Below are 11,003 nucleotides of genomic sequence, written 5' to 3' on the forward strand. Positions count from 1 at the left end.
ATAATGTTTATTAATGATCCGGCTCCCTTTGGTGAATACCTTTCCGGCGCGCTGCTCCACAGTGAATGCTTGCATCAGCAGCATCTGTGCTTCACTGTTCCTGCGCTCCGCAGATGCTACAGAAAAACTACAGCTCTATTGCAAACATCTAGACAGCCAGCTGCTTCAAAATAAAATCCACAAAGATAGATTCAGGCAAGAGAAACATTAAAAATATGCTTCTGTGCGATGCACATGCTTTGATTTTATTACAATGCAACATCTGCATGCACCGTGCATTTGAGTTTCAACATGTTAACATCAAGCTCTACTGAAGTCTCCTGTGCATTTCCATGAAGTGAGAATTCAAATGCATGATTTTATTGTGTGCAATTCATCAATGCATGTTTCATTTCTTAATTCTTTGAGCTTTCTGGTGATGCATGCAGGACTTCTCCAAACTTACACTCACCTGCATACATTTATGAGTGTTTAGAACATCCGATCATCGACTGATGCACTTACAACCATACAAATGCATTGATTTGAATATAACATCAAATCCTGGACTGAAACTAAGGACTGCACTGGTGGCATCTATCAAACAACATGCACATAACCACAAACAAGCATTTACAGTTAAAAATAGCTGTTACGTTCTTGTATTCATCTTGTGGAAAACTAATTAAGAATGCAATGGGAGGAGGGCAATGTGAAGGCTGTGAGCTGAATACACAGTCTCCAGCCTGATTTTCCTCGTGCGTTTTACTGAGACGTTATTCATGCAGCAGCACGGGACTCTAAACAACATGTGCCATTATTAAAATGGAAAAGGCCTCCATTCTGGCTCTAACTGTTCAGGCATTTCAGGCCGGCGCTCTGAAAGGACAGGTTCAATGTCAGCCCTCAATGATTGGATTATTAATGCAATTAAATCCACACTCACACACCACACTGCCCCTACACAAAAGAACAACATATATGTAGAGTAAAAAAACTACTGTTGTTCATCATCACAAAATAACATGAGCGCAGAGAGCAGGAAAATAAAACAGCCAGCTTGGTTTACCTTGAACCAGACTGAGCGCTTTATGATGGAAACAACATGAAATACAGAAACAGATGCCATACAAGATCCATTTTTGTTTCTTTAGAGAATCTATAAAAGAACAATGATCTTCTTAGTGTTGAGAACATGTTAATAATATAAAGAACCTCACTAACAATCAAAAGACACAATTGATTAAAAAGGTTCTTCATGGAATCTTTATTTTTAAGAGTTCAAGCATTTACTTTCCAATTAAGACAATATAAACTCATGGCAGAATAGAATTGTTTTAGCAAACTCACATTCAAATCTGGCCTTATTTGTACACTTTACACCAGAAAAGACTAAAGTTGCACTGGGATGATCTTTGATTTGGCACACCATGCCTTATCACGAGAGGATGGAACAAAATATGGGAGAAAAAAAAAAAAAAAATTCCAATTTATATTTTTGTTTTAGAAATATTTGTTTTATTTTTGCATTGAAATGCAAACTATAACATGACAAAATATGATTAGAAATCATTAAAAATATGTTTTATTATTAAAAGAAATAAATGTTAAACGTTTTAATATAATATATAATTGGATATAATGTAACATTTGCTTTTGGCCCACGGCCCTCAATCAAGATTAAATTTTCACCCTTCGTATTAAAAACGTCTTTACAAGATGCAATCAGTAATCAATATCCTGTTTTACTCACAAATATGTCAACAGAATGAGATGCACACAGCGTTTCATGTTGACTATAAAGGTTCAAAAGCAGGAAACAGAAGGACAGACCTGAACACTAAAGCACTCAGCAAACATCCCCCGCTCGATGAGGTTCACTATAAACACATGTGAGAAATAATTAGAGTGTCATTAAAAAAACAATTTGCACCGACACGGTCCTCGCGTGCAGCTCAAATATTTACGCCTCCTCTATTTAGCGTCAACATAAATAAATCTCTGGGATTAGCGCCCGGCATCGATGCTTGGCAACAAATGTGGGAGACGAACACATGGAGGAAACTTCTGCTCTCCTGCGCGGCTTTCATCTCTCGCCTCGATGCTGAAGGGGGACAACTTCCTGTCAAAAAAACTAGGGCCGCGTCTACCCTTCAAGAAACAATGGCCTGATCATAATTAGGTCAGGAAAACACAGAAAAGTTCTGCAGTGAAGTTAAACTAGGCCCGGCGAACTGTTAATGAGTCAAACGAGGCCCATTACAGCTCTGCAGACGCAGGCTGACAGTAATGGAGATATTCGCTTGTGTTCAGACGAACGTTCACCTGCTCGGAGCGAGACGGTGGGCTGAGAGTATCAAACGAGACTCGCTACCAAAAAAGCCTTTGAAATTGGGACAGCATCGGCCCATTGTGGATTAATTAGCTGTGTTTTTGAGCTCGATACCATCACCTACAAAGGGGCTTAACTTCGCCGAACAGCGGCCGTCGTATTATTAGAGTTTAATCACCTAGTGCTTGTTTATTTATGCTCGTGGCGCGATGGTACGAAGCCGCTGGCGGACCACCTGTCCACCTTGTGCACCACAGCAGGCCTGTGTTAGTGGAAGCGGCTGATTCATTAGCTTTTATGCTCGTTTGCAGCCCACCCGAGGATGAGGGAGTTTCATTAGTACAGCGCTGTTTACTCAGCAACTTCCACACTAACAAACAATCCTACACACACACACACACACACACACAATCTACCGGCACATATATGCAGAAAGTGACTGAAATGATTGCAAATGCAACTAAATTTTAACATTTGCTTGTTTTTTCATGGGAACAGATTTGTAATAATGTGTCACTGCATCAGTGTCTCAGCAATGGATGCTCTGCAGTGAATGGGTGCCGTCAGAATGAGAGTCCAAACAGCTGATAAAAACATCACAATAATCCACAAGTAATCCACAGCACTCCAGTCCATCAGTTAACATCTGGAGAAAACAAAAGCTGAAACAAATCCAGCATTAAGACGTTTTTAACTCAAATACATAGAGTCTATAATCCATAATAACACTTCCTCCAGTGAAAAATAATGCTTCTTTTACTTAGTCAATAAAATGTTGACTTTAAAGGTTCAGATGAATTCCTGCTGACGCAGGAACAAAAGCAGGAAACAGAAAGACAAACACGACAACCTGAACACTAAAGTAAACATGAATGGCTAAAGTCTTATGGTTTTATAAATAGACATTAAATTATAAAATAAACAGGCCTAAATATTTGCTAGATGACATTATTAATGTTGTAAACGCATCACAGTCTGTGAAAAGGGTTTGTTGCATCTGTTTGTGTTTTTGTCTCGGCCCATGATGCCTGATTCATGAACAAACGACTCTGAATCAGTCAGTCAAGAAAAACAGAGTAATTTATTAATTTAAAATGATAGCACTTACTGCATCTCTGTTGCTCTTCAACAACTGCAGTAGGTCAGATGTGAGCGTAGATGACTGTGCCTCTATAAAGAGCAACTCTGTGACTTGCCAACTAATACAAAAGGTCATTTGGCTCCTAAACGATTCATGTTAGAGGTCGATGGCTTTCTAGTCATGTTTTAGTCCGTGTGTGTGTGTGTGTGTGTGTGTGTGTGTGTGTGTGTGTGTGTGTGTGTGTGTGTGTGTGTTTTGCTGGAATGCGGTCACAGGAAGTCACACACCTCAACACAATCATTTGCAGAGCTCAGACACAACAAACACTGAGAGGCCGGACTGGAATTCTGCACAAGGGCGCAGAAATGCTTTTTGGCAGACGATGGCTAACTATCGCAACTTCGGCCCTTAAAATCAGCTGCCCTCCTTCAGTTAAAACACAGATCTTATTTCAGACTCCCCCGAGTCTTGGAAACATTCCATGAACATGATTCGGACTAATTAAAGGAAACTGACTAACGCAGTCAGTCGGGAAGAAAACACACAGGTGATGCCCGTCACGATGAATGCAAGCTTGTCAACGATGAGAACAATGTGAATCAAACACAATGTGCTGCATGTGACTGAATCCACGGAAGATGCTGTTAACGGCTGTGTGGCTCAGGATATCCTCTGCGTCACCAGTCAAAAATAATCTCCATAATGCTCATCCTGCTCAGGGGGCGACGGTCAATGAATCCGAACTGAAAACTGACAATGCTTTCTTTCTCCGAGAGGAGCTTGAGCAATGCAGTTCATCTGATTTCAGCCGTTTTTCTCCGTAAAAATCAATGAGAATATAATAGCAGCTCTGTACATGAAATATTTCAAACTAACTCATGCAAACAAGCAAAAAATCACTCAAATGATTCCATCTTTGCATTCCATTACTTATGTAATACAAGGATCCCAAAGCTTTGCACCAGTTCATTTCAGTTTTTCATCATGCATCTTCATTTGTATTTAAAGCATTCATGTAAACAATCATAACTAAAAAGTAATAATAATAAATATAATATTTTTTTTAATGTTTTATAAAACAAACATATATGGTAATGTTAACTAAATAAATAAATAATAAAAATATGCCTAAAAATAATTCCCGGTTTCATAAGAGTTGGACCCCTAATACAAGCAGAACCACTTATGTGTTCTAGGCATCTCATACACTGGATTTTTGTGGGGTTTGTATGATTGTAGGAATCTGGAGTTAATCTCACATCATGTGTGAGCACTGCTGCCCCCATCAGGACACAAAATACAGAATAAACCTACAAAACATCTGCAAAAACCATTCAGTTTACTGAGATTAAAGCTGTGTCAGGTTAAACAATTACGTTATTCTTTAAACATGCATGAAAGTAATGTTTCATTTCATTCAAAGGCATCAAAAAGCCACAGATTGCATTATTTATCCTTCATCTACAAACCGACTCGTTTCAACACTGAAGTCATTGATAAAAACAAATGTAATGCACAGCTGAGGTGGTCGCTCAAAGACTCATGGTTTTCATTAAACACAGATGGGGCTCGTTTACTACACGCACTTTAGGAAAGAAAGAAACAACTTCATAAAGACAGAGAGAAAACGCAGTGAAACACTCTCCTGCAATCTGCATCTTCTGCTTTGCGTTCAAAATGAGATTATAGAAGAACTAAAGATAAAAATAGCACAAAGGCATGCCTCTCTCTCTGTGTTTGAGTCTGTTATCTAGTTAAACACGGTGACTGACGGAACGCAGAAACTAACGGCTCGCTTCTGATAAGAAGCCAAAATGTTCCGTTTTAACGCGGTGTGGTAATACTATGGTACTTTGATATATACTCACCACCGCAGTTTTAAGTCAAAATTAGAACCCCAGCTATTAGAGACATTTTGCAAACGTTCTCGTAAAGTTACGTCCAAAAACGCTGGTTATTCGAGCGTTCTGAAACAAATAGTAACATTTAAAAAACGCATTAAAAATAGGGGATGAGAACATAATTAAAGAACTATTAACGTTAATGGAAGAATGTTTGTTCTTCCTAAGAACGTTACCTATTAGCTGGGATTCCGTAATACATTTACAAAAATAAATAAATAAAATAAAAACATCCATGTTACAATGGCCTCTATTAGCGCAAAACCCAAGCGCAACACATTATCAAAGAATGCTCGTCGGTTATTTATCAGAAGACACAAATGTAACGTTTCCAGAAGAACGAGGCTGGTGTTTCTCGGCAGAAGGCGGATGAGCCTCATCTGTCGGGAGGTTTGGGAAAGTTTGGGCTGTGGCGTCTGAGAGAAATGTAACGCGCTCACTCAGACATCAAACGCGCCGCTGCCGCGAGTAAAGTAACTTTGTAAAGTTTAAAGTTACGCGTCACGGATTCGACGCGTAACGCCCGCCGGAGCGACCGAGGAGAGCCTCCGCGTGAGGAACTTTCAGCGAACGTGTTTGGAAAGAAACAACCGATGGTCTTACCTTGAGATTTGTGAAGCGCTCCGGCTGAGATCCCGAAAATAACGGAGGAGAAGAGAAAAGCCGCTAAAAGTCTCCGATCCATCGCGGGAGTCTCTCGCGAACGCCACCCCGCGCTCCTCTCGCGCCGAACCGAAATTACTCCCGTTTGTCTGAGCAGCGGCGCGCCCGTAGCCCCGTCTGCGTCTTCGCACTAGTTGAACTGTGTCCGTGTGTTCGTTACCGACTTTAGGACCGCCGCCGGAGGGGCGTGACGTCACCGCGTTTTGTGCTCGCGTTCCGTCGGTGGCGTTCTCAGGGTCTCCGCGTAGAGAGACTTTGGTTTAACTGGGGATCTTCCTAAAACCAGTTGCGCTGGAGCGAGCGGATCGAGCCGAACTGAGCCGAACTGAGCCGAAGTTTAGTTCGTAGAGAGCTGTGAGGGTGTGATGCGCAATTACCCAGCGTTACAAATCAGTGTGGATATTCCCCCCAAAAAATCTGAGTGTGCGCACATTGGATCTGTCAAAAAAAATGCTTTAATCACTCACTGCATCACTGATTCATCTCAGTATTTAGTGTCTGAATGCAGGAAACTTACAGGTTTGGGGTCCACAAGGGAGCGCCAGAGGGTCCATCAGAAATTACTTGGAGAAAATATAAAATAAAATTTATGAGCATAATAAAAAAAAACAAATATTGATATAATTGAATGGTTAAAATTTAAATAAATAAATACATTTAGAATAACAGTACCACATTGAGATTAAAAAAAATGTAATGATGTAACTTAAAATCCCAAAAATATTCAGATTATTAAAATGTTTACACTATTATTACTCTTCACACATTAAGAACTGATAATTGAAAGGGAACCACCACCTCCTGAAAGCTTTGTTTTATATAAACTGGGTCTTTGTAAGAAACTATATAGAGCAAATATTAGGATGAGGGTGCATTGCGTGAGGATTATCATATTTGTGTTTATCTTAAAAGACTGAAAAGCTCTGCTTTAAAACAAGGCAGTTTGTTCTTTGTTTAATTTCGCATGAAATGAGCCAGTGCTCTGAGAAAATTAATTTGTTTATAGGTTTTTATGTTTGGTTTTAGTGTAAATGTCTATGATATTACGGTTATATATTCTATTTAATCTCTTTAAAATTTATGGAGACTTCATTGTTAACTGTCATATTACCAGCTACAGTTTATTTTAATCCATTTTAATTTTATTTTATATTTTATTTTTATCCATTTAAATAAAAAAAATGTAAAAAAAATAATTGTGACAAGTTGCCCCGCCCTGATGTCTCTCCAGAATACTCCAGAGAAGCCCTTGACTCCGGTCTGAATGTAAATGTATGTCAGTGTGCTTAAACATCCGGTCCGGACCCTCAGCCCACAGCATGCGTGACCCCTGACCCCTGACCTCTGACCCCTGACCCCTGAGGCTCAGTGCTGTCCTGTCTTCACACACCAATGATGGAATCATCTCTATTCCTATTTTTAGACGAATAATGAGCAAATAAAGTCTTATTTCAACATGGTTATTTGCATGCAGTTTTGTACATAAATATAAAATGTACACAGGAATTAATTTAAAACTTAATTTTGCATTATTTTTGTGTTTTAATGACTTTATTTGTAATTTTATGACAGGGTGGAAAAACAGCAGCAGTAGAAAAACAAACTTAATCTTAAAGAAAAAGATAAAAGGATGGCAAAGATAATAATAAAATCTTTATATTCTTTCATAACCTGCTGCTGACCGCAACACTCTCCCTTTATAAACATCTCTCTGGATGAGACCCTCACACACATGCGCAGATTACAGACACTTCTGCTCCTGATTAGTTAGAGATTCACAGACAGAGACGTTCAGAATAACTGCAGTAATATCTCCAGATGAACTCTTACTGGACTGAAGCAGCTCAGCTTTACTTGATTCTCCATCAATCATGTTTTAGAGTCTCAAATCTGATCATCAGGATCTTTTGAGGAGCGTTTGTTTCCAGAAGCTTTACTTTCACTGTTCCTCAGCGGAGGAATGATCTTCACAAGCCTCCAGAACATCTCACATCTTCTGAGGAGCCTTTATTTCTTCATCTCTCAGTCACTGCGTTATATGTCTGGATCATTTCAGTCTCATCTCATTACTGGAGATATAGAGCGACCGCTGATATTTAGATCAGTATCTGCTGCACTGTTGTAAAGATCTCACTGATTTAGATCAGAATTCATCATATAAATATCAGCATCTGCAACAAATTCATATTTTTGCTCAGTATGAGTCTCTGAATAAAATTGAGCTGTTTTTTCCTCCATATTCTCATTATATTCTCATATTAGTTGAATATGTTTGAGTATGAGAGACTGTATGTGAGGGTGAAACAGGACTGATGTGCTCAGAATGAGCCTCTTTTGGGGATCTGGAGAGTAGAACCTCATAAATGCCTCTGTATTTAGAGGAGCAGGGTCTGCAAACATGTTTCATTCAGAACAAATGCACGGCTCATATTCAGACCGAGACCTTGAGCCGAAGCAAACAAACACGGCTTTGAAAAGCTTCCAGCTGTATGTGGTTCACGCCGCGGGTCTCCAGCCTCAGTTTGGGAAAGTTTTCTGTTAAACAAGCTTATTAAATTTAAAGCTGGCACGGTGATTGAATTTCATCTGTGTTTCGGATGTCGAGACCTCAGCGGCGGAAACTCTGTTCCTCCAAACCACTGCCTCCTTTGTGTGCGTTTATGAGGAAGGACACGTTCTGAGCAAACGCTAATGTTTGTGAACGCAGTTCTTGTAGATGATATCGACTCACTGAAGTGCTAAAGCAACAGGAGCAGCCAGATATATCGTGATGTTTGATAGATAACCTCACAGCGTTTCCTTAACAAAGTACAACTCAAACACACTTAAACACACTCCTCAAACTCAGCTGTGTGTCTCACGCTGGCAATTCACAGCAGATGCATTGACTTCCAGGGAAATATACGGAAATGTAAGAGAAACTGATAAACATCCAAATGTCTCTGATTACAACATACCTTTATCATCATCATCATGTTTTCACATGAACAAAGAGCATGAGTACAGATATATACAGTATACTGAAAAACAAATTAGTGTGGAAATTTCAGTTAAACGTCAAATTAAACATGAAATTGTAGAATTGTGTAGAAATACTGAAACAGTGTTTTCTTGTGAAACACTCCAGTGATCAGTTTTATTTACAACTTCAAAAAAAATTACAGTATATATATATATATATATATATATATATATATTATAATATATATATATATTATATATAAACATCTGTAAAAAATCTGAAAACATTAGAGTTTTAAATGTTAACAATTTTGTTGTTTTTGTCATTTTTATTATTTTTATTTAATTTAGTTAAATTAAACAAAAATGGGGGGAAAAAACATGGGAAATAAAAAAAAAGCTTATTTTTAATATTAGATTATAAATTTTATATCATATATTTATATATATACTTATATATTATATTATATTTATATTATATTTTATTTCAGATAATGTTTATTTAGTTTCAAGTAAGAAATCAAGAATGTACTTGATTATTTTCGTAATTAATTATAAAGAAATTTTGAAGCAGAAAGGCTGAAATATTTTTTTCTAGTAAAAAATAAAAACAAAAACAATTTTTTTCCTTACTGCCAGGACATTTTCTCCTAACTTTCATGACATTTTATTTAACCCTAAAACACAACAAAATACAATGCATAACCCTTCGTATTAAAACAGTACATACATGCATGTATATATATATATATAGTATATATATATATATTATATATATATATATATATATATATATATATATATATATATATATATATATATATATATACGTTTTTCCAGTGAGGTTCTTAAGCTATGTGTTTGATTTTAACAGTCTCTTTGAAATGTGTTTTAAAGCACTTTGTGGAAATACAGCAGGAAACCTGCAGCCGATTATTACTGTACATGGAGCAGAAGTTGTTCAAGGCTGTTGTGCAGATGAGAATACGTCCCTCACATCTATTCACGGATAAAACGAAGGGCCATATCAAGTCTGATTGAAAGTATAGAGAAATGAAGGACTCTGTGCTGCTCAAAAAGCATTTTCTTTTCAAAATGACAGATTTTAATTTCCAAAGACACGTTGAGGATTGAGGATGTTTTGATCAGGTTCACAGATATTCAATTAAGAGCTTTTTTCCCCTCATCAGAGGAAGCTCAAGATGTTCCTGCTTTACCAGGATTTTATAGAGATTGATTTTACGAAGGACAATCAGAGAAAGGGCTCATGGGAAATCAATGTCTGCCGTTTATAAAGCATTCCTGGTGTTATATGTTCTCTCACAGAGACGCAGCGGCTCATGATGGCATTCTTCATCTCAACTGCTCTGAATAGAAAATATTTGTATTAATATTTAGAATTACATTTTATTTTTGTTTACACTTTTCACTATGATTATGGTTAGATAGATAGATAGATAGATAGATAGATAGATAGATAGATAGATAGACAGACAGACAGATAGATAGATAGATAGATAGATAGATTGATAGATAGAACGATAGATAGATAGATAGATAGATAGATAGATAGATAGATAGATAGATAGATAGATAGATAGATACATAGATAGATAGATAGATAGACAGATAGAACGATAGATAGATAGATAGATAGATAGATAGATAGATAGATAGATAGATAGATAGATAGATAGATAGACGATAGATAGACTGATAGATAGATAGATAGATAGATAGATAGATAGATAGATAGATAGATAGATAGATAGACAGACAGACAGACAGACAGATAGATAGATAGATAGATAGAACGATAGATAGATAGATAGATAGATAGATAGATAGATAGATAGATAGATAGATAGATAGATAGATAGATAGATAGATAGAACGATAGATAGAACGATAGATAGATAGATAGATAGATAGATAGATAGATAGATAGATAGATAGATAGATAGATAGATAGAACGATAGATAGATAGAACGATAGATAGATAGATAGATAGATAGATAGATAGATAGATAGATAGATAGATAGATAGATAGAACGACAGAAAGATAGATAGATAGATAGATAGAT

At 37.2% G+C, this 11,003-nt stretch overlaps 1 protein-coding gene across 1 annotated transcript in view; it reads right to left on the minus strand.

The window, feature by feature from the left end:
• ptprma (protein tyrosine phosphatase receptor type Ma) overlaps positions 1–6,348 on the minus strand; it is a 207,633-nt gene extending 201,285 nt beyond the window's left edge. Inside the window, exon 1 of the mRNA XM_042714848.1 lies at positions 5,897–6,348. Coding sequence (XP_042570782.1) covers positions 5,897–5,978 — 82 coding nt within the window. The 5' untranslated portion in view covers positions 5,979–6,348. The remainder of the gene's footprint in view (positions 1–5,896) is intronic.
• Positions 6,349–11,003: the final 4,655 nt, after the last annotated feature.

Source organism: Cyprinus carpio, chromosome A24, assembly GCF_018340385.1.
Source record: "Cyprinus carpio isolate SPL01 chromosome A24, ASM1834038v1, whole genome shotgun sequence".
In the NCBI taxonomy this organism is placed as follows: domain Eukaryota; kingdom Metazoa; phylum Chordata; class Actinopteri; order Cypriniformes; family Cyprinidae; genus Cyprinus; species Cyprinus carpio.